This window comes from Lampris incognitus, chromosome 15, assembly GCF_029633865.1.
Source record: "Lampris incognitus isolate fLamInc1 chromosome 15, fLamInc1.hap2, whole genome shotgun sequence".
Lineage (NCBI taxonomy): Eukaryota > Metazoa > Chordata > Actinopteri > Lampriformes > Lampridae > Lampris > Lampris incognitus.
The window spans coordinates 48,489,130-48,514,013 of record NC_079225.1 but is presented as its reverse complement, the minus strand read 5'-3'; the positions used below and the strand labels follow the sequence as shown (position 1 = coordinate 48,514,013).

At 46.6% G+C, this 24,884-nt stretch overlaps 1 protein-coding gene across 1 annotated transcript in view; it reads left to right on the top strand.

Moving 5' to 3' along the window:
* Positions 1–7,034, top strand: part of zbtb25 (zinc finger and BTB domain containing 25) — a 31,949-nt gene extending 24,915 nt beyond the window's left edge. Inside the window, exon 2 of the mRNA XM_056295102.1 lies at positions 5,802–7,034. Within this exon, the coding sequence (XP_056151077.1) occupies positions 5,802–6,978 (1,177 nt within the window). The 3' untranslated portion in view covers positions 6,979–7,034. The remainder of the gene's footprint in view (positions 1–5,801) is intronic.
* The last annotated feature ends 17,850 nt before the right edge of the window (positions 7,035–24,884 follow it).

Genomic DNA, 24,884 nt, shown 5'->3' with positions numbered 1-24,884 from the left:
CTTGTCTTTATAGTAGTAGTGGTCTTGTCTTTATAGTAGTAGTGGTCTTGTCTTTATAGTAGTAGTGGTCTTGTCTTTATAGTAGTAGTGGTCTTGTCTTTATAGTAGTAGTGGTCTTGTTGTCTTTATAGTAGTAGTGGTCTTGTTGTCTTTATAGTAGTAGTGGTCTTGTTGTCTTTATAGTAGTGGTGGTCTTGTTGTCTTTATAGTAGTAGTGGTCTTGTTGTCTTTATAGTAGTAGTGGTCTTGTTGTCTTTATAGTAGTAGTGGTCTTGCTGTCTTTATAGTAGTAGTGGTCTTGTTGTCTTTATAGTAGTAGTGGTCTTGTCTTTATAGTAGTAGCGGTCTTGTTGTCTTTATAGTAGTAGTGGTCTTGTCTTTATAGTAGTAGTGGTCTTGTCTTTATAGTAGTAGTGGTCTTGTTGTCTTTATAGTAGTAGTGGTCTTGTCTTTATAGTAGTAGTGGTCTTGTTGTCTTTATAGTAGTAGTGGTCTTGTTGTCTTTAAAGTAGTAGTGGTCTTGTCTTTATAGTAGTAGTGGTCGTGTTGTCTTTATAGTAGTAGTGGTCTTGTCTTTATAGTAGTAGTGGTCTTGTCGTCTTTATAGTAGTAGTGGCCTTGTCTTTATAGTAGTAGTGGTCTTGTCTTTATAGTAGTAGTGATCTTGTTGTCTTTATAGTAGTAGTGGTCTTGTCTTTATAGTAGTAGTGGTGTTGTCTTTATAGTAGTAGTGGTCTTGTCTTTATAGTAGTAGTGGCCTTGTCTTTATAGTAGTAGTGGTCTTGTCGTCTTTATAGTAGTAGTGGTCTTGTCGTCTTTATAGTAGTAGTGGTCTTGTCGTCTTAATAGTAGTAGTGGCCTTGTCTTTATAGTAGTAGTGGTGTTGTCTTTATAGTAGTAGTGGCCTTGTCTTTATAGTAGTAGTGGTCTTGTCTTTATAGTAGTAGTGGTCTTGTTGTCTTTATAGTAGGAGTGGTCTTGTCTTTATAGTAGTAGTGGTCTTGTCTTTATAGTAGTAGTGGTCTTGTTGTCTTTATAGTAGTAGTGGTCTTGTCTTTATAGTAGTAGTGGTCTTGTTGTCTTTATAGTAGTAGTGGTCTTGTCTTTATAGTAGTAGTGGTCTTGTTGTCTTTATAGTAGTAGTGGTCTTGTTGTCTTTATAGTAGTAGTGGTCTTGTTGTCTTTATAGTAGTAGTGGTCTTGTTGTCTTTATAGTAGTAGTGGTCTTGCTGTCTTTATAGTAGTAGTGGTCTTGTTGTCTTTATAGTAGTAGTGGTCTTGTCTTTATAGTAGTAGCGGTCTTGTTGTCTTTATAGTAGTAGTGGTCTTGTCTTTATAGTAGTAGTGGTCTTGTCTTTATAGTAGTAGTGGTCTTGTTGTCTTTATAGTAGTAGTGGTCTTGTCTTTGTAGTAGTAGTGGTCTTGTTGTCTTTATAGTAGTAGTGGTCTTGTTGTCTTTATAGTAGTAGTGGTCTTGTTGTCTTTATAGTAGTAGTGGTCTTGTTGTCTTTATAGTAGTAGTGGTCTTGGTGTCTTTATAGTAGTAGTGGTCTTGTTGTCTTTATAGTAGTGGTGGTCTTGTTGTCTTTATAGTAGTAGTGGTCTTGTTGTCTTTATAGTAGTAGTGGTCTTGTTGTCTTTATAGTAGTGGTGGTCTTGTTGTCTTTATAGTAGTAGTGGTCTTGTTGTCTTTATAGTAGTAGTGGTCTTGTTGTCTTTATAGTAGTAGTGGTCTTGCTGTCTTTATAGTAGTAGTGGTCTTGTTGTCTTTATAGTAGTAGTGGTCTTGTCTTTATAGTAGTAGCGGTCTTGTTGTCTTTATAGTAGTAGTGGTCTTGTCTTTATAGTAGTAGTGGTCTTGTCTTTATAGTAGTAGTGGTCTTGTTGTCTTTATAGTAGTAGTGGTCTTGTCTTTGTAGTAGTAGTGGTCTTGTTGTCTTTATAGTAGTAGTGGTCTTGTTGTCTTTATAGTAGTAGTGGTCTTGTTGTCTTTATAGTAGTAGTGGTCTTGTTGTCTTTATAGTAGTAGTGGTCTTGGTGTCTTCAGGGCTGATGTGTTCAGACTGAGGTGGATAGCGGTCGTGTGCTACATTTGCTGTGGTCTGTCTGTTTGTTCGTCTTAGGTTTTTTTTTCGTTCCTCGGTGTGAGGAAGACGCCATCTCTCACTATCAGACACGGAGTGCGGGTTCAGCCTGATCCATCTGTCCCGATACAGGTGGTTCTCCTGGCTGTGGGAGACCGTGTGGGACACGCCAGCCTGTCCTATGCCTCCAGGAGGAACACAGGTGTGGTTGTTTTCCTGAAAGAATATCATGTGGGGCTTAGCTAATAGCGAGTGGCGTCTCTCTGAATGGCATGTATCTGCAGATTTTCCCACTCGCCGCGCCTTCCACCCGGGTCACCGTCTTCCACCCGGGTCACCGTCTTCCACCCGGGTCACCGTCTTCCACCCGGGTCACTGTCTTCCACCCAGGTCACTGTCTTCCACCCGGGTAACCATCTTCCACCCAGGTCACCGTCTTCCACCCGGGTCACCGTCTTCCATCCAGGTCACTGTCTTCCACCCGGGTAACCATCTTCCACCCGGGTAACCATCTTCCACCCGGGTCACCGTCTTCCACCTGGGTCACCGTCTTCCACCCGGGTCACCGTCTTCCACCCGGGTCACCGTCTTCCACCCGGGTCACCGTCTTCCACCCAGGTCACCGTCTTCCACCCGGGTCACCGTCTTCCACCTGGGTCACTGTCTTCCACCCGGGTCACCGTCTTCCACCCAGATCACCATCTTCCACCCAGGTCACCGTCTTACCCAGGTCACTTTCTTCCACCCGGGTAACCATCTTCCACCCAGGTCACCGTCTTCCACGGGTCACCGTCTTCCACCCAGGTCACCGTCTTCCACCCAGGTCACCGTCTTACCCAGGTCACCGTCTTCCACCCGGGTCACCGTCTTACCCAGGTCACCATCTTCCACCCGGGTAACCATCTTCCACCCAGGTCACAGTCTTCCACCCAGGTCACCGTCTTCTACCCAGGTCACCGTCTTCCACCCGGGTCACCATCTTCCACCCGGGTCACCATCTTCCACCCGGGTCACCGTCTTCCACCCGGGTCACCGTCTTCTACCCAGGTCACCATCTTCCACCCGGGTAACCATCTTCCACCCAGGTCACAGTCTTCCACCCGGGTCACCGTCTTCTACCCAGGTCACCGTCTTCCACCTGGGTCACCATCTTCCACCCAGGTCACAGTCTTCCACCCAGGACACCATCTTCCACCCGGGTCACCATCTTCCACCCGGGTCACCGTCTTCTACCCAGGTCACCGTCTTCCACCCGGGTCACCATCTTCCACCCGGGTCACCGTCTTCCACCCGGGTAACCATCTTCCACCCGGGTCACCGTCTTCCACCCGGGTCACCGTCTTCTACCCAGGTCACCGTCTTCCACCTGGGTCACCGTCTTCCACCCAGGTCACCGTCTTCCACCTGGGTCACCGTCTTCCACCCAGATCACCATCTTCCACCCGGGTAACCATCTTCCACCCAGGTCACAGTCTTCCACCCAGGACACCATCTTCCACCCGGGTCACCATCTTCCACCCGGGTCACCGTCTTCTACCCAGGTCACCGTCTTCCACCCGGGTCACCGTCTTCCACCCGGGTAACCATCTTCCACCCGGGTCACCGTCTTCCACCCGGGTCACCGTCTTCTACCCGGGTCACCGTCTTCCACCTGGGTCACCGTCTTCCACCCAGATCACCATCTTCCACCCGGGTCACCATCTTCCACCCAGGTCACCGTCTTCCACCCAGGTCACCGTCTTCCACCCGGGTCACCGTCTTCCACCTGGGTCACCGTCTTCCACCCAGATCACCATCTTCCACCCGGGTCACCATCTTCCACCCAGGTCACCGTCTTCCACCCAGGTCACCGTCTTCTACCCAGGTCACCGTCTTCCACCTGGGTCACCGTCTTCCACCCAGATCACCATCTTCCACCCGGGTCACCATCTTCCACCCGGGTCACCGTCTTCCACGGGTCACCGTCTTCCACCCAGGTCACCGTCTTCCACCCAGGTCACCGTCTTACCCAGGTCACCGTCTTCCACCTGGGTCACCGTCTTCCACCCGGGTCACCGTCTTCCACCCGGGTCACCGTCTTCCACCCGGGTCACCGTCTTCCACCCGGGTCACCATCTTCCACCCGGGTCACCGTCTTCCACCCGGGTCACCGTCTTACCCAGGTCACTGTCTTCCACCTGGGTCACCGTCTTCCACCCGGGTCACCGTCTTCCACCCAGATCACCATCTTCCACCCGGGTCACCATCTTCCACCCGGGTCACCGTCTTCTACCCGGGTCACTGTCTCCGTCGTCCCCCCATTCATTCCCAATGAGGCGTTGGAGCGGGAGCTGCAGCGTTTCAGGAAGCCGGCCAGCAGGTTTAGGACTCTGGGGTTGGGCTGCATGGACGATAATGGTAAACATGTGCCATCCCTCCGGAGACAGGTGTTCATGCATCTGAATTGTCCGTCACAGTTGCTGGAGGTTTCCTTTAGAGGGAAACATGGGGAGGGACATTACATGATGTATGCCAGCACAGGCAGCATCACATGTTTTGAGTGTGGGGCTGTGGGGCAAAAGCGGAACGCTTGCCCTTACAGGCCGGCTGAGGGGCGGCCAAGGAGCGCGCTAACACCGGTGCTCCACCAGATGAGGAGCTACTCCACTGGGGGACGGCGCCCCGCCAACTGAGCCCGAGGCAGGGAAGGGACACAGTGGGCAGCAGTGGCGGCTGGTCAGTAGAGGGCGCTAGGGCGCTGCCCTCTTCAAATATCAAGAGATGAAAATGAAAACATGTTAAATGTAGTTGTGTAATGCAAGTAATGAAATAAAAGTGTTTTCAGTCTGTGAGCGCCTGTCAGCAGCATTAAATACTGGTTCCAGGTGGTATTTGGGTGATTTCTGTCTGAATGCATATACTTCCTGGGTGAGGGGCGCCAGCCAAATGATACCTTATGTAAGCCCTCAAACCTGTGGCGAGCAGGTGACCTGAGGCTGCTGTCTGACTGGCTTCTTCAGCTTTTCCATGGGGTGCAGTTCTTTGTGCCTCAGACACTCCCACTTTTATTGACAGTGAATTGGTATGCTGCACCAAGGTACACTGCGCTCCCCCAAAACATTTTTAGCCCCAGCCGCCACTGGTGGGCAGGCAGATCATCAGGAAGGGAAACAGTGAGTTGATTCGGGCAGTAAGAATGTCCTCGATGACAGCTCGGCTGTCCCGAGTGTCGCTTCAGACGAAAGGAAAGGAGTAGAGGAGAAGCCGGCAGCAGGGAAGAGCAGCGGAAAAGGGCCAGCAGCTGGACCTGGCCATAGTCAGGCAGGCGGTGCAGAGGGGAGAAAGGGGGATTTGGGCGTGATGGAGAGTGTTACTGGGGAGGAAACAGGGTATGACTCTGACTCTCTCTCTCTCTCTCTCTCTCTCTCTCTCTCTCTCTCTCTCTCTCTCTCTCTCTCTCTCTCTCTCTCTCTCTCTCTCTTTGAATCGATCTTGGTTCCGTGCTGGAAGTTGACAGTTCTCGTGCATGTTGAAGTAAAGGAGTGACTGTGTCTGATGACGCCATTGTTCATTGTTGAAGTTTGTTTTCTTGTTAAATAAAGAGCTGCTGTAAACTCAAATAAATATTCTCTCTCTGTCTCCCTGTCTTTCTCTCTCTCTGTCTTTCTCTCGGTCTCTCTCTCTGTTCCCGCCTCTCTGTCGCTCTCCCTGTCTTTCCATCTAACTGTCTGTCTGCAGTGAGTGTATAAAGATCCAGCCCACAGACATCCAGCCGGACGTCTTCAGTTATCTCCTACACATCATGTATACGGGGGTTTGTCCCAAACAAGCAGTGGATCAGAGTCGTCTGCAGGAGGGCATCAAGTTCCTTCATGCCTACCAGCTCTGCCGCAAGCCTGGTGAGGGCGCCGCCGACGCTGCCGCTGATGTGCTCCGCATGTCCAACCTGTACGGCATTCAGATCTCCTCCCAGCTGGCGGGGAAAGATGCACCCGCAGTCCCGAAGAGCTCCGGCGTGTCCCGGGGAGCCGCCGAGGACGGCCGCTCCTCCAGCCAGGCGGGGCGCTCTCACACTCAACTCTCTTTAGCCGTGGGTCTGGAGGTGTTGCCCTCCGAGCGCCAGGCCTCGGCACTACGCAAACTCTCCTCTGTCGCCTCAGGAGATGACTCAGAAATCTCTTCCCGCATCAAACAGGAGCGAGTGGAAGAGGAAGAGGAGGAGGATGGGGAGGAGGGCCAAGGGACCGGCTCACCATCTCCTGCCCAGGGAGGAAGCCCCTGCCCGGGCCTTCTCTTTAAGGACAACCCCCTCCTGTGTCCCCGCTGTGGAGAGCGCTGCTCCTCTCCTGAGGGGCTCCACGAGCACCTCCTCCTCCACACCTCCTCCTGCTCCCTGGAGCCCAGCAGACTGATGGAGGGACTGTTGCAGGCCGGACCGGAGCCAGAGGTCCGCAGGACGGCACAGGAACAGTTGGACGCCGGCTGTCTGGAGGAGGCGCTCAGACAGAGCCAGGCGCTGGCCAACCAGCTGGCTGCCGAGCTGAGGAGGAGCCGAGGAGGAATAGAAGGAGGAGCCAGCCCCCCCTCCCTCCCCCCTGCTGCCATCCTCCATTCCCGTAAGCGAAAGATCGCCTGTGCTGTCTGCAGCCTGCGGTTCTCCCACAAGAGCCTGCTGCAGGAGCACATGTACTCCCACACCGGCAAGCCCTCGCGTCTCCACCGCTACAACCGCCTCTGCAGCCAGTTCCTCCATGCCTCTGCCCATTTCTGTGATGGTGCGCCGGAGGGAGGAGGAGGAGGAGGCACCGCACTGTCGGAGGAGGCGAACAGAGACGCTCAGGACAACGGCAGCTCCTGCTACTCCATAGACTCAGAGGTCTCCCAGGAGAGCGTGGACGGAGGCCCGGTGGAGTGACTTGCTGCCAGAGAGGAGGAAGGAGTGGATGAAGTGGAAGACAGGAAGTGGAATTAGGCTGGTGACGTCTCTTTTGTTTTGGTCGCTGTGAGTGTCGTCACGCAGCAGCTGGTCTCCTCTTTCATTTCTGTACAAATTCATTGGTTTTTTTTTTTTCGGTCTTTATCATTCACTCCTTTTCTCACGAGGTGAAACGTGTTTGAATATAAACTCTTCATTCTTCAAACAGAATCTTCCGAAAGGGGAAAAGTCATCATTTGGGGTCAAAGGTCAGTGCAGATCATGTTTACGGTTGAGAAAGACTCATATTTAGGGGTCAAGGTGGTTTGTAATGAAGTTTACGTGTTTCTGAGTTTGACCTTTGACCCTTTTTTAGCATAGGATGGGTTCAATTCAATCAAACCAATCAGCAACAAAAGGTGATTTTTGACAAAACAAAAAGAAATCCGTCTTAAAAGAAAACTAAAGCTGTGATAGGACTAAAGCAGTGCCTTAAGTCATTTTACTTCAGAGACCAGTTGCAGAAATTTGATTTCAGGCCAGTTCTTAAACGAGTCTCATGAAAACTGAGGTGTTACGATGATGAGGGTTACTCACGCGCCTCTCACACCTTCCCTCACATGAATCTCCTTCATAAGCAGGGTTGTTCTCCCATCATTGGGTTTTTTGACTTTTCTCCACATCGTATAACTGAACAGGGCTTGGGGCCGCTAGGCGGAGCCGTTTCGTCCGCCTTTTCTTTCCCCCCCCCTCCTTTTTCTCCCCAATTGTACTTGGCAATTACCCCACTCTTCCAAGCCGTCCCGGTCTCTGCTCCACCTCCTCTGCTGATCCGGGGAGGGCTGCAGACTACCACATGCCTCCTCCCATACATGTGGAGTCACCAGCCGCTTCTTTTCCCCTGACAGTGAGGAGTTTCACCAGGGGGACGTAGCACGTGGGAGGATCACGCTATTCCCCCCAGTTCCCCCCTCCCCCCTGAGGCGCTAGTACAGCGACCAGGACACATACCCACATCTGGCTTCGCACCCACAGACACGGCCAATTGTGTCTGTAGGGACACCCGACCAAGCCGGATTCGAACCGGCGATCCCCATGTTGATAGGCAACGGAATAGACCGCTACGCTACCCGGACGCCCGGTCTGCCATTTTCTATCTTTTGTTAGTGTCTTATTTTACTCACAATGCACTGCACACCTGATTAAGTCAGTTTCACCATAAGCAGTAACAGGTGAGCTTCATGCAGCAGATGAAGTTCGGCGTCTTGTAACGAGTCTGACTTGAAGCCGCATATGAGTGCAGAACTCAGTCTGTCTTTATGCAGCTGTCTCTGATGGACAGTAGAAGTTCCCTCCAGATGACTAGATGCCCATTCTGTTGTTGTTGTTTTTTAATGAATTTACAACTGCAGGGGCAATTCTTTAAAACAGACAATCTGTAGCGAGAGCACAGCGTGGTGAAGACGCTCCACAGTTTTCCCTGGTTGCTGGGTTTGAAGCATGTTTTTCAGACAAGCGTTGAGCCTCAGTTAACTTTGGTTTTCTTTCAAAAAGGCTAAAAGAGTACAGCAAGTTTCCTGCCGCTAGAAGTTTAGAACCAGCACATGATGTTCAGTTAGACAGGAAACTGGAAAGTTAGACATGAAACTGGACAGTTAGACATGAAACTGGACAGTTAGACATGAAACTGGACAGTTAGACATGAAACTGGACAGTTAGACATGAAACTGGACAGTTAGACATGAAACTGGGCAGTTAGACATGAAACTGGGTGGTTAGACATGAAACTGGACAGTTAGATATGAAACTGGACAGTTAGACATGAAACTGGACAGTTAGACATGAAACTGGACAGTTAGACATGAAACTGGGTGGTTAGACATGAAACTGGACAGTTAGATATGAAACTGGACAGTCAGACATGAAACTGGACAGTTAGACATGAAACTGGGCAGTTAGACATGAAACTGGGCAGTTAGACATGAAACTGGGCAGTTAGACATGAAACTGGGTGGTTAGACATGAAACTGGACAGTTAGACATGAAACTGGACAGTTAGACATGAAACTGGACAGTTAGACATGAAACTGGACAGTTAGACATGAAACTGGACAGTCAGACATGAAACTGGGCAGTTAGACATGAAACTGGACAGTTAGACATGAAACTGGACAGTTAGACATGAAACTGGACAGTCAGACATGAAACTGGGCAGTTAGACATGAAACTGGAAAGTTAGACATGAAACTGGACAGTTAGACATGAAACTGGACAGTTAGACATGAAACTGGACAGTTAGACATGAAACTGGGCAGTTAGACATGAAACTGGAAAGTTAGACATGAAACTGGACAGTTAGACATGAAACTGGGCAGTTAGACATGAAACTGGAAAGTTAGACATGAAACTGGACAGTTAGACATGAAACTGGACAGTTAGATATGAAACTGGACAGTTAGATATGAAACTGGACAGTTAGACATGAAACTGGACAGTTAGACATGAAACTGGGCAGTTAGACATGAAACTGGGCAGTTAGACATGAAACTGGGTGGTTAGACATGAAACTGGACAGTTAGATATGAAACTGGACAGTTAGACATGAAACTGGACAGTCAGACATGAAACTGGACAGTTAGACATGAAACTGGACAGTTAGACATGAAACTGGACAGTCAGACATGAAACTGGACAGTTAGACATGAAACTGGACGGAGTTCAGCTGCAGGGTTGAGCTTGACACATCTTATCCGCAACAGGAAATGTTTGAATAAATAAGTCAGGTTTTTGAATGTGCAGTCTCTCTCAGTTGAAGCTCCTTCATGGGTATCTCAGTGTTGTGGATCAGACTGCAGTCTGCTGGATAGTCCAGTTTTAATGGTTACACAACAAGGTGAGCGGACCGAGTGGGTGAACGCGTCATACAGAAGCCAGTGGTGAGATACCGTGGTAAACAGTCTGAACATGTATTTACACGTTGTTTTACTCCTCGTCCCTCTGTGGTTCCCATGTGACCTCTGACGTGTTTGAAAGTCACGTAAATTGTCTGTCGTGTCCATACTGTGTTACACAACGAAGAAAATATGATTGTGATGCAATGTTTTGTACATAGAAGTCCCCTTTCCATCTCTGGAACATGTTTTGTAAATAAATCTCTTTTACACAAAAATACCAAAGTATTTTCTCATTGTAAAAGTAAACCCGACATTGTGGAGTCGTGCTCATTTGACTTGTCACACTTTCAGCGGTAACCACATTCAGCCAATAGGTGTCACTAGAGCGCCATGTGTCTGTAAAGCGCACGAACGGTTAGAGACGTGCGTAAGCAGACTGGGAACTGTAGTTTATTGAGAAACTACAATAAGCATATTTCATGTGACAGGCTAAACATATCAGAAGTACCGTAGTGAAAAACCAAACCTGAGCTCAGTTTGAGCCGGATCTGGTCTGGTTCTGTCAGGAGAATGAGGTTCTGGTCTTGGTAGGAGTCCCTCCTCACGCTCGTCCTGTATTCAGTAAGGTTACACTTTAAAGCCTTTACTTAAGAAGATCTGTAAACAAAACATACAAATAACATACATGTTAATGTCATATAAAAACTCAAAATAGACTAACACACCCACTATTGGTACACACAAAACTCCGTGACTACAAATCAATGCGGTTAGCTTTGGGCTAACTTACATTGCAATTCCTCTGACATGCCAGCTGTTAGCACAGGGCTACGGATCAACTACACAACTGGCTTTCTCTTATTATCATGATTATTATTATTGATGCCCATCAACCGTGTGTCTGTAAACACGTATGAGAGAACTGAACACAACAACACTTACAGGAAAACGTTTCATGGCTGGAGAATGAGAGAAAAAGAGAGGATTTTTTGCTATAAAAACTTTATTTAAATCCAATTCAGAACATTACAAAGACAACATAAACATATAAATAAATACAAAACAATTATAAACAACCAGCAGGGGACAATGAAAAAGAAAGAAAGGGTTATTTACAAGATACGTTTAATTATTCACAATGGAAGATAACTTAGTTATCTTTTCTGATATCGAGATGCAAGACATTACTGGTCAGATTACAATGAAGATGTCTTCAACTTGACTTATGACCAATTAAAAGCTGACTTATGACTGGTTAAAGTTGACTCATGACTAGTTAAACGTTGACTCGTGGATAGTTCTTATGACTAGTTAAAAGTTGACTCATGACTAGTTAAAAGTTGACTCATGACTAGTTAAAAGTTGACTCATGACTAGTTAAAAGTTGACTTATGACTAGCTCTTATGACTAGTTAAAAGTTGACTCATGGCTAGTTCTCATGACTAGTTAAAAGTTGACTCGTGACTAGTTAAAAGTTGACTCATGACTACCTCTTATGACTAGTTAAAAGTTGACTCATGGCTAGTTCTTATGACTAGTTAAAAGTTGACTCATGACTAGTTAAAAGTTGACTTATGACTAGCTCTTATGACTAGTTAAAAGTTGACTCATGGCTAGTTCTTATGACTAGTTAAAAGTTGACTCATGGCTAGTTCTTATGACTAGTTAAAAGTTAACTCACGACTAGTTAAAAGTTGACTTATGACTAGCTCTTATGACTAGTTAAAAGTTGACTCATGGCTAGTTCTTATGACTAGTTAAAAGTTGACTCATGACTAGTTAAAAGTTGACTTATGACTAGCTCTTATGACTAGTTAAAAGTTGACTCATGACTAGTTAAAATCCAAGATGGCAGCGCGCTGGACACGGCGGCTACTGCGGTTCCCTGTTCAGTGTCGTGTTTTCTTTGTTATTTATACGTTAGTTTTAAGTTCATTTACAAGTGTAGGTCGTCCTGCGCTCTTCTACATCCGTCAGGACGTGTTAACCCTCAGAAGGGATTACTCACTTCCCTCCACCATCACGGACAGCGTCCCCATCCATATTATCCGCTCACCGGCCTCGCAGTGGAAACACTGCCCCCTGTCGGCAGCGTGAACAGAAGAGGGGGAAACGTGGCGAGCTACATGCTAAGCTAAGTAGCGCTCCCTTCAGTTTCCCTCCCCAGCATCTTCATGGCTAATGTCCGGTGGTTAGCTAACAACATGGAGGAGATAAGACTCAGGCTGTCCTCTCAGAAAAGGCTGCAGAACTGCTGTCTGCTGATGTTTACGGAGACTTGGCTCAACAGCAACATGGCGACTCGGCAGTCGAGCTAGCGGGCCGCACAGCCTTCCGTGCCGACAGGACAGCGGACTCCGGCAAGACCCGCGGAGGAGGTTTGAGTATTTATGTCAGTAACTCTTGGTGCAACAATATAAAGATGGTTGAAAGGCATTGCTCTGCTGATCTGGAGCTCCTTATGATTCAGTGCAGGCCTTTCTACCTGCCCAGGGAGCTAACGGCCATTAGCATCACCACTGTATACATCCCCCCACATGCTAATGCTAAGGTAGCACTGAAGCAGCTACAATGTGTCATCATCAGCCAACAGACCCAACACCCGGACAATGCCTTTATCATAGGTGGTGACTTTAATCAGGCTAACCTCAGGGGCTGTACTGCCCAAATTCCATCAGCATGTCTGCTGCCCCACTAGGGGACAAAACACCCTGGACCATCTCTATACAAACATCAAGGACTCATACAAAGCTACTCCCTGCCCTCATCTGGGGCATTCTGACCACCTCTGCCTGTTCCTGGTCCCAGCCTACAAACCCCTAATAAAACGGATCAAGCCAGCAGTAAAGACAATCACTGTCCAGCCAGAAGGAGCAGTCTCTGAACTCCAGGACTGTTTTGACAACACAGACTGGAGTATTTTTGCACATTCAGCTACCCATGGCTCCCATACAGACATTAATGAACAGACATCTGCCATACTAGCCTACATTAACTTTTGTACTGAGAGTGTCACAACAAAATAATCAGTCCGCACCTTTACAAACCAGAAACCCTGGATGACCAGTGAGGTCCAGCAGCTGCTGAAAGTCCGGGATGCAGCATTCAAGTCAGGTAACTGTGAGGCCTACAGCACAGCCAGATCCAACCTCAAAAAGGGCATCAGAACAGCCAAACATAAATATTCCCTACGAATAGAGGACCACTTTCACAATAACTCTGATCCTCGGCGAATGTGGCAAGGCATTCAGACTACAAAAGCTCCAATAGCAGTCCCACTGTCCATGATGCCTCCCTGCCAGACAAGCTAAATCATTTCTATGCCCGCTTCGACAAGGACAATACTGACCCAGCCACAAAAATCCCCAGCCACCCAGAAAACCAGGTGCTCACTCTATCAGTCGCAGAGGTCAGAGAATCACTGCGCAGAGTGAACACACGGAAGGCTGCCGGACCAGACGGCATACCGGGTCGGGTCTACCGGGAATGTGCCGACCAGCTGGTTGAGGTCTTCACACCTGTATTTAACCTCTCACTATCCCAATCTAAAGTCCCGGCATGCTTTAAGACCACCTCTCACATTCCTGTCTCCAAGAAACCAACATCCACATGTCTGAATGACTACCGACCCATAGCACTCACCCCCATTGCCATGAAGTGCTTTGAGAGACTAGTTCTGGCTCACATCAAAAACATTATCCCCCCACATTCGACCCACATCAGTTCGCCTACGGCCCCAAAAGGTCTACTGAGGATGCCATTGCCACTGCCCTGCACGTTGCTCTGACCCACCTTGAACTTAACAACACATACATCCGGATGCTGTTTATAGATCACAGCTCTGCCTTCAACACTATCATCCCCGCCAAACTAACCACCAAACTCCTCTCCCTTGGCCTCAACCCCTCCCTCTGGAGCTGGATCCTGGACTTCCTGACCAACAGACCTCAGTCTCTTAGGTTAGGTGACCACACCTCCTCCACCCTGACCCTCAGCACAGGTCCCCCTCAAGGCTGTGTTCTGAGCCCCCTCCTTTTCTCCCTCTTTACCCACGACTGCCTGCCAATTCACCCTTCAAATGTTATAGTTAAGTTTGCAGATGACACCACAGTCATTGGCCGTATCACCAACAATGACGAGATGGCCTACAGAGACAAGATTGAGCACCTCACATCATGGTGTACTACCAACAATCTTGTCCTTAATGTGCAGAAGACAAAGGAGCTGATTGTGAACTTCAGGAGGTCTAGAAGCTGCAGCCACTCCCCCATACACATCAATGGGATGGAAGTGGAGCGTGTTTCCAGCTTTAAATTCCTTGGAGTCCACATCAGCGAGGACCTTTCGTGGACATTAAACACCCAGGCCCTTGTGAAAAAGGCCCAACAACGCCTGCATTTCCTGAGGAGGCTGAGGAGCGCCCGTCTATCCCTCAAAATTCTCACCAACTTCTACCACTGCACCATAGAGAGCATCCTGACCAGCTGCATCTCAGTGTGGTACGGCAACTGCACCTCAGTAGACCAGAAAGCTCTGCAGCGGGTCGTCAAGGCGGCCCAGCATATCACCGGTACCCAGCTCCCAGCCATAAGAGACATTTATCACAAACGCTGCCTTCGAAGGGGTCTGAGCATCAGCAGAGATCCCACCCACCCCAACCATGGACTGTTCTCCCCCCTGCACTCTGGGAGGCGCTACAGGAGCCTCAGAGCCCGTACTACCAGGCTCAAAAACAGCTTCTTTCCACAAGCTGTTGCCCACCTGAACCTGGCCACCCACTGAATGTCTGTAGATATTTTTATATATTTTGTACTCCAGCTCTCTTTAACTTATTTTTAGCTTTTGGTCTTCATGTGTATACATCTTATAGTGTGTTTGCTGTGTTTGTCTGTGGCTGTCTTGCACTGTTTGGTGAAGCCACAGCCCTCATTTCATTTTTAACATGTGCCTGCACATGGTTTTTAATGACAATAAAATTTAATTGAATTGAATTAAAAGTTGACTCATGACTAGTTAAAAGTTGACTCGCGGCTAGTTCTTATGACTAGTTAAAGTTGACCTATGGTTAAAAGTTGACTTAGGACTAGTTAAAAGTTGACTCTTGACTAGTTCTTATGATTAGGTAAAGTTGACTCATGACTAGTTAAAAGTTGACTCATGACTAGTTCTTATGACTAGTTAAAAGTTGTCTCATGACTAGTTAAAAGTTGACTCATGACTGGTTAAAAGTTGACTCATGACTAGTTCTTATGACTAGGTAAAGTTGACCTATGGTTAAAAGTTGACTCACGGCTAGTTCTTATGACTAGGTAAAGTTGACCTATGGTTAAAAGTTGACTCACGGCTAGTTCTTATGACTAGTTAAAGTTGACCTATGGTTAAAAGTTGACTCTTGACTAGTTCTTATGACTAGGTAAAGTTGACTCGTGACTAGTTAAAAGTTGACTCATGACTAGTTCTTATGACTAGTTAAAAGTTGACTCATGACTAGCTCTTATGACTGGTTAAAAGTTGACTCATGACTAGTTCTTATGACTAGGTAAAAGTTGACTTATGACTGGTTAAAAGTTGACTCATGACTAGCTCTTATGACTAGGTAAAAGTTGTCTCATGACTAGTTAAAAGTTGACTCATGACTAGCTCTTATGACTGGTTAAAAGTTGACTCATGACTAGTTCTTATGACTAGGTAAAAGTTGACTTATGACTGGTTAAAAGTTGACTCATGACTAGCTCTTATGACTAGGTAAAAGTTGTCTCATGACTAGTTAAAAGTTGACTCATGACTGGTTAAAAGTTGACTCATGACTAGCTCTTATGACTAGGTAAAAGTTGACTCATGACTGGTTCTTATGACTAGGTAAAAGTTGACTCATGACTAGTTCTTATGACTAGGTAAAAGTTGACTTATGACCGGTTAAAAGTTGACTCATGACTAGCTCTTATGACTAGGTAAAAGTTGTCTCATGACTAGTTAAAAGTTGACTCATGACTGGTTAAAAGTTGACTCATGACTAGCTCTTATGACTAGGTAAAAGTTGACTCATGACTGGTTCTTATGACTAGGTAAAAGTTGACTCATGACTAGTTCTTATGACTAGGTAAAAGTTGACTTATGACCGGTTAAAAGTTGACTCATGACTAGCTCTTATGACTAGGTAAAAGTTGTCTCATGACTAGTTAAAAGTTGACTCATGACTGGTTAAAAGTTGACTCATGACTAGCTCTTATGACTAGGTAAAAGTTGACTCATGACTGGTTCTTATGACTAGGTAAAAGTTGACTCATGACTAGTTCTTATGACTAGGTAAAAGTTGACTTATGACCGGTTAAAAGTTGACTCATGACTAGCTCTTATGACTAGGTAAAAGTTGTCTCATGACTAGTTAAAAGTTGACTCATGACTGGTTAAAAGTTGACTCATGACTAGCTCTTGTGACTAGGTAAAAGTTGACTCATGACTGGTTCTTATGACTAGGTAAAAGTTGACTCATGACTAGTTCTTATGACTAGGTAAAAGTTGACTTATGACCGGTTAAAAGTTGACTCATGACTAGCTCTTATGACTAGGTAAAAGTTGTCTCATGACTAGTTAAAAGTTGACTCATGACTGGTTAAAAGTTGACTCATGACTAGCTCTTATGACTAGGTTAAAGTTGACTCATGACTAGTTAAAAGGAGAGCGGAGACATCCTGAATTTCAGTTATTGCAAGTAAGAAGTTACTCTGACCATGTCTGCAGAGGAGTTGGAGGTAGACCTGCGGGGTACAAGCAGCTGTCACGGTTACTGACATTTGACTTGCTGAAGGGCTCGACGTTTTTTCGTTGTCAGTGACAACAACTGAACTTGTGTTTTCCAGCGCGTTAGTTGGACTGCACTTTTTACAGGAGGTGGGACGGATGTTCTTTTTAAAGAGTTGGACCGTCATAAAGTTATTGTTCCCTGACCGGGAATCGAACCTGGGCCGCGGTGATGAGAGCGCTGAATCCTAACCACTAGACCACCAGGGAGACAGCAGAAGACCCCCCCCCCCAAAAAATGCAAACAAATGAAATTCGCAACAAATGGTGACTAAATCATTGTTTTTATATTAAATGGAAATTGATTTCATGGGGGGGGGGCTCCAACATGCGACCACGCTATAAAGTGGAATTTAAGTCGGCTAAATATCTCTGAAATCCTGCAGATATAGACTTTACAACAGCGCCCCCCAGTGGAATCCGGGTCAAAAACATTGACATGCAGTGGCACAGTTGGTGTTTGAAGTCTTGAACTGAGAGGGTTTGAACTCTTCTTCCCCGTATGGTACTGTCTGACCACACTGCAAGAGAAGAGGAGAGGAGAGGAGAGGAGAGGCGAGGAGAGGAGAGGGGAGGAGAAGGGAGGAGAAGAGAAGAGAAGAGAAGAGAATGGGAGAGGAGAGACGAGAGGAGAGGAGAGGAGAGGAGCGGAGAGGAGAGAAGAGACGGGAGAGGAGAGGAGAGGAGAGGAGAGAAGAGGGGAGGAGAGGAGAGGAGAGGAGAGGGGAGGAGAGAAGAGAAGAGAGAAGAGGAGAGGGGAGGGGAGAGAAGAGAAGAGAAGAGAAGAGAGGAGAGGAGGGGAAGGGAGGAGAGGAGAGGAGAGAAGAGAAGAGGAAAGCGGAGAGAAGAGAAGAGAATGGGAGAGGAGAGACGAGAGGAGAGGAGAGGAGAGAAGAGACGGGAGAGGAGAGGAGAGAAGAGGAGAGGAGAGGAGAGAAGAGAAGAGAGAAGAGGAGAGGGGAGGGGGGAGGGGAGGGGGGAGAGGAGAGGAGAGGAGAGAGAAGAGAAGAGAAGAGAGGAGGGGAGGGGAGGAGAGGAGAGAAGAGGAAAGCGGAGAGGAGAGAAGAAGAGAAGAGAAGAGAAGAGGAGAGGAGAGGAGAGAAGAGAGGAGAGGGGGGAGGGGAGGGGGGAGAGGAGAGGAGAGAGAAGAGAAGAGAGGAGAGGTGGGAGGGGAGGGGGAGAGGAGAGGAGAGAGAAGAGAAGAGAGGAGAGGAGGGGAGGAGAGGAGAGAAGAGGAAAGCGGAGGGGGGAGGGGAGGAGAGGAGAGGAGAGAGGAGAGGAGAGAAGAAGAGAGGAGAGGAGGGGAGAGGAGAGGGGGGGAGGGGGGAGAGAAGAGAAGAGGAGAGGAGAGGAGAGGAGAGGAGAGGAGAGAAGAGAGGAGAGGAGAGAAGAGGAGAGAAGAGGAGAGGGGGGAGGAGAGGAGAGGGGGGGAGAGGAGAGGAGAGAGTAATAAATAAATAATGATAATAAATAATGGCGGCATGTTAACGGGATACAGCTCAGTGGAGACACCTTTCTGGGTGTATTACTGTATTTATAGCGGTGCTTATCTAATCCCTGCTATAATTGCAATTATGAAACTAGAATGATAATCTACGAGCAGAGTATATTGGAATAATGTAGAGTATTCTGTTCTGTTTCCCGCTTCAGACTGGCTACTGCACATATGAAGCTCCCTTTGGAAACCGCAAGTTCCTCATCCCTGCCAGTCTGGTCGGACGGTACCATACGGGGGTGAAGATTTCAAATCCTCTCAGTTCAACTCTTCAAACACCCACCAGCTGTGTCGCTGCACGTTATTGTTATTGTCCCTGGAGTCCACTGGGAGGCGCTGTTGTTACGTCTATCCTCTGCAGGATTTAAGAGCTCTTTAGCCGAATTAAGTTCTCCTTTACAGCGTTGCGATGTGTGAAACAGCCCATCCCCATGAAGCCAAACTCGTCTTTACGGTTCCACGGATGCTTCCACCTGAGCTGGAGGAGCACCACGACCCTCCCACTTCTCCCCGGCTCGGGTTGGACGTCAGTCGGTAGCCTGGCAGCACCGATGAGGCGAAGCTCGGACTGTAGCATCCCGGCTGGATGAGGGTCTAGACTCTCAACTGATGCTGCATGAAGGTTTTATTTGCTGAACTTGCCATACTGTTCCCAAACACACCGTAAGAGCTACAATCAAGAGACAAATAGACATAAAACATGTTTATGTTTATTTTAAACCTTTCGGACAGAGTAACTTCTTACTTGCAATAACTGAAATTACTTCAAACTGCTGCAGGCTACTGACAGATTATACACACACACACACACACACACACACACACACACACACACACACACATATATATATATATATATATATATATATAAACACTACCGTTCAAAAGTTTGGGATCACCCAAACAATTTTGTGTTTTCCATGAAAAGTCACACTTATTCACCACCATATGTTGTGAAATGAATAGAAAATAGAGTCAAGACATTGACAAGGTTAGAAATAATGATTTGTATTTGAAATAAGATTTTTTTACATCAAACTTTGCTTTCGTCAAAGAATCCTCCATTTGCAGCAATTACAGCATTGCAGACCTTTGGCATTCTAGCTGTTAATTTGTTGAGGTAATCTGGAGAAATTGCACCCCACGCTTCCAGAAGCAGCTCCCACAAGTTGGATTGGTTGGATGGGCACTTCTTTGAGCAGATTGAGTTTCTGGAGCATCACATTTGTGGGGTCAATTAAACGCTCAAAATGGCCAGAAAAAGAGAACTTTCATCTGAAACTCGACAGTCTATTCTTGTTCTTAGAAATGAAGGCTATTCCATGCGAGAAATTGCTAAGAAATTGAAGATTTCCTACACCGGTGTGTACTACTCCCTTCAGAGGACAGCACAAACAGGCTCTAACCAGAGTAGAAAAAGAAGTGGGAGGCCGCGTTGCACAACTGAGCAAGAAGATAAGTACATTAGAGTCTCTAGTTTGAGAAACAGACGCCTCACAGGTCCCCAACTGGCATCTTCATTAAATAGTACCTGTTAGAGCCTGTTTGTGCTGTCCTCTGAAGGGAGTAGTACACATCGGTGTAGGAAATCTTCAATTTCTTAGCAATTTCTCGCATGGAATAGCCTTCATTTCTAAGAACAAGAATAGACTGTCGAGTTTCAGATGAAAGTTCTCTTTTTCTGGCCATTTTGAGCGTTTAATTGACCCCACAAATGTGATGCTCCAGAAACTCAATCTGCTCAAAGAAGTGCCCATCCAACCAATCCAACTTGTGGGAGCTGCTTCTGGAAGCGTGGGGTGCAATTTCTCCAGATTACCTCAACAAATTAACAGCTAGAATGCCAAAGGTCTGCAATGCTGTAATTGCTGCAAATGGAGGATTCTTTGACGAAAGCAAAGTTTGATGTAAAAAAAAATCTTATTTCAAATACAAATCATTATTACTAACCTTGTCAATGTCTTGACTCTATTCTCTATTCATTTCACAACATATGGTGGTGAATAAGTGTGACTTTTCATGGAAAACACGAAATTGTTTGGGTGATCCCAAACTTTTGAACGGTAGTGTATATATATATATAGTCTGTATGGATCACAATATGAATTAAAACTTTTATCTAAACCCATAACACTCTCTTCAATGCATTGATTATGTGAAATAAATTTTAAAGGAAAACAAAAGATCATCATAAAGTTTTTAAACACAATAGAAATGAAAATCTTACCGAATGATTTGATTTGAAGATATATCCCAGGATGCACTTGGACACATCATCAGTGATGTTTCCTGAGGTCCTCGGGTGTTTCGGGTCTTTCAACATCATACACCCTCTCTCAGGCGACCCAATCAGGGTTGATCAGGTCCTGGCTTGTGTCCCAGCAGCATTGGCCCACTGATCACTCCTCCTGATCCAAAGCCACATGGAGGCCCTCTCTGCAGTCTCCATGGAGGACTTGATGGCTTTCTTTTCCCAGTGATGCCAAGTAGAGTGTAGAGCCTGCACAGTGAGCGGCCAGCAAAGCCTCTACACCCCACTTCAATGGGCTTAAAACGCACCTTCCAGCCTCTCCTCCGACACTGATCCACCAGCTCCTGGTACTTGGACTGCTTCCACTCATGTGCCTCCTCTATCCTGTCCTCCCAGGGAACCATCAGCTCTACAAGGAGCACCTGTTTTGAAGAGACTGATAATAGCACTATGTCTGGCCTCAACCAAGTTGTCACAATGTGGTCTCGGAACCTGAGCTGAGTCAACCCAGAGCTCCCAGTCTGATGCAGAGGTGAGGTGACCAGCTGCTGATCTGGGCTGTGACTGATCCTGCTCACCAGCCCTGACAAAAGCAATGTTCCTCTGTCCGCAGGCTTGCTTGTTGTTGGCCACAGCTTTGGAGATGGCGTCTGCAACTGTATTCAGCACCGGGTCATGTCGCCAGCGGTAACGGCCCTCCCCCAGGGCTGATGGGCAGCTGCTGAGGATATGCTCGAGTGAACCTTTTCCAGGTTACAGAGGCCATGATGGAGATTCAATCTTGCCCCAGAGATGGAGATTTGCTGGGCTAGGCAGAACATCATTCACATCTTGTACCATGAACTTGATCTGGTATGGTTTTGTCTTCCAAAACTGCTCTCCAGCACACCCTCCCACCTTGTCCATGCTCCCTGCTGCCACAAGCCCACCACCATTGATCACCCTAACTTGCTGCACGTCCTTCCCAGCTCGGTCCCTCTGTCTAGCCAGTTGGTACAAGTCCTTTTCTCCTTCCTTAGTGTCTAACCTGTCATACAACTCTCCATACACCTTTTCCTTTGCCTTCGTCACCTCTCTCTTCGCTTTACGCTGCGTCTCCTTGTACTCCTGTCAGTGACGTGCGGTGAGGTTCGTGGCTGGTGAGGCACTGACTTTTTCAGAGTCAGATTTACTGACTCGTCTACTTCTACAGCAACAAATGGGGCTGCATTAATCTCCTTTTTGATATCATTTCTTATCACATCACCGATTGCTTCAATTAAATCGTTCTGAATTCTGTTTGTCAAGCCAGAAAACACAGCGGATGTCTCCAGATGTCTAGCTAACCTTTCATCTTTCTCAGCAAAAGCATGTAGTAGTTCTACACAGTTGCCACGATTAGAAGAGCTTGTACTCTCACCGTTACCATGAAATGCCAGTTCCTGTTTGGCTAGGAAGCAGGTTGTTGCATTAATGAGGTCTTTAAAACCTCCCGGGTTTCCTTTACCTTAGCATTGTGGACGGAAATGTTTAGTCTCCGTTGTTCATCCAAAGCCAGATCTATTCTTGAAGATCCAAAAGTTTTCAAAGCAATTTGGCTTTGAATATGAGTAGTGGATCTTTCATGTTTGCTGAGGCTTCTTGGCAGATTTTCAAGTCACAAAGCCCTGTGTTAGTTAGTCCAGACATTATCGCATGTTGAGGACAGAAGAGCGGGAAAGCAGAAAAGGCGGTTTCTTGTGGCACAGCCACGCAGCCGGTCTTTTCAGGTGCACCACCGCTCTGTTTGAAAAGAGCGAGTTATCTTCTGTCCCGTTGTTTGAAGCAAACCTTTTAGCTGCTCCAGCGGCATTGGTCTTCCATCATCTATCACTTTGCTTTTTGACTGAAAGTCCAGTTTTGAGAAACTTTTGAGCTTAGATAGAGAATCTACCATTTTTGCAGTCAGAATTTTTGTTCAAAATAAACGAACTGCTGTAGTGGACTTGACTCTGCGTTAAAGAAGAGCAACAGCAGAAGAAGAAAGCGTCCTGTAAACCCGTGGGCTCACGCATACGCCCCCTTCAGTGAGGCAGAGGTACTGGCTGCCTCATCTCATGCTTTTTCAGTGCGGTTTTATGTCAGATCAGCAAGACTAAATATGTTATACACATACATGAAATACATGAACTATTTTAAGGAAAGTGAGGACATATAATAAAAGTGTCTACAAACATGACATTTGTGAAACCCAGTGAGAAAGCAAAAGGCACGCGCTCAAACCAGTTTGTGAGGGATTGCGCAATCCGAGATGAGGCTCCACTCCTCGCTGCCTCAACTCGCGTATCTCCCTTCTAATTGAACAGGGAATATGCAAATTCAGCAATTTTGATAATAAAAATGATTGAGATTATTGGAATTGTACATAAATTACATTTCTAGCACAGATCAGTAGACAAATATTAATATTTATTTTATCTTATCATCATTTGTTTTTTCCTTTCATGATGATAGGTGAGGCTCTGCCTCACCTGCCTCCCCTGACCGCACGTCCCTAACTCCTGTCTACGTTCTTCATCTCTCCGACTATCCCACTTCTTCTTTGCCAACCTCTTCCTCTGTATACTTTGCTGTACTTCCTCATTCCATCGCCAAGTCTCCTTGTCTTCCTTCCTCTGTCCTGATGACCCACCAAGTACCTTCCTAGCTGTCTCCCTCACTATTTCTGCAGTGGTTTTCCAGCCATCCGGCAACTCTTCACTACCACCCAGTGCCTGTCTTAACTCCTGCCTGAACTCCACACAACAGTCTTCCTTCTTCAACTTCCACCATTTGATCTTCGGCTGTGTCTTCACTCGCTTCCTCATGTTGGTCTCCAAAGTCATCCTACAGACCACCATCCGACGCTGCCTAGCTACGTTCTCCCCTGTCACCACCTTGCAGTCTCCAATACCTTTCAGATCTTCTTGAAATATGTATTCACCACAGCCATTTCCATCCTTTTCACACAATCCACCACCATCTGTCCTTCCACATTCCTCTCCTTGACTCCATACCTTCCCATCACCTCCTCATCACCTCTTTTCCCTTCACCAACATGTCCACTGAAGTCCGCTCCAATCACCACTCTCTCCTCCTCGGGTACCCTCTCCACCACATCGTCCAACTCCAGAATTCTTCTTTCTCATCCATCTCACACCCAACTTGCGGGGCATATGTGCTGATAACATTCAGCAGTAAACCTTCAATTTCCAGCTTCATACTCATCACTCTGTCTGACACTCTCTTCACCTCCAGCACACTCTTGACATACTCTTCCTCCAGAATTACCCCTACCCCATTACTCCTCCCATTCACACCATGGTAGAAGAGTTTGAACCCACCTCCGATACTCCTGGCCTTACTCCCCTTCCACCTGGTCTCTTGCACACACAGTATGCCTACCTTTCTTCTTTCCATCATGTCAGCCAGCTCTCTCCCTTTACCAGTCATAGTGCCAACATTCAAAGTTCAGACTCTCACCTCCAAATGCCAACCCTTCCTCCTCTCTAGCTGCCTCTGGGCATGCCTTCCCCCTCTCCTTCTCGGATGCCCTTCCTGATGCAACTCTCCCCATTTATCTGGGCTTGGGACCAGCACTAAGAATGCACTGGCTTGTGCATCCTCAGTGGCAGGGTTTCCTGCTATATTACACTATATTGTCTCATGTACCAGAAGTATACACTATATGTTCACCTACCATCCACCTCACAACTACATACTATATCATTTAGCTATGTTTCAACCCCAACAGTAACAGAAATAAGTGTAACCAGTATGCAGCAGTTGAATGTGTATTTACAATTGTACATTTGTATTACACAAACATTTGTATCGCACATCTAGTTTAAAGTGCACATCGTAGATATGAAGGTGAGACATCTTGACCAGAAGAGAATATTTACAAGTGTCAATTTGCATAGTAAGTGTCTATTATTGCACCAAGCTCTTAAGTGTTCATGAGAGAGGTTTCCTGTGGGAAGAAGAAGAAAGCCACTTTATGTTGTTATTGCACAGTTGTTCGGTTACAATGAATGTGTTCTCTGCATGTAACCATCCTATTGTAAAACAGCATGTAACCATCATATTGTATAGCATCATGTAACCATCCTATTGTATAGCAGCATGTAACCATCCTGTTGTATAGCAGCATGTAACCATCCTATTGTATAGCAGCATGTAACCATCCTATTGTATAGCAGCATGTAACCATCCTATTGTATAGCAGCATGTAACCATCCTATTGTATAACAGCATGTAACCATCCTATTGTATAACAGCATGTAACCATCCTATTGTATAGCAGCATGTAACCATCCTATTGTATAGCAGCATGTAACCATCCTATTGTATAGGAGCATGTAACCACTCTATTGTATAGCAGCATGTAAGCATCCTATTGTATAAGCATCATGTAACCACTCTATTGTATAGCAGCATGTAACCATCCTATTGTATAGCAGCATG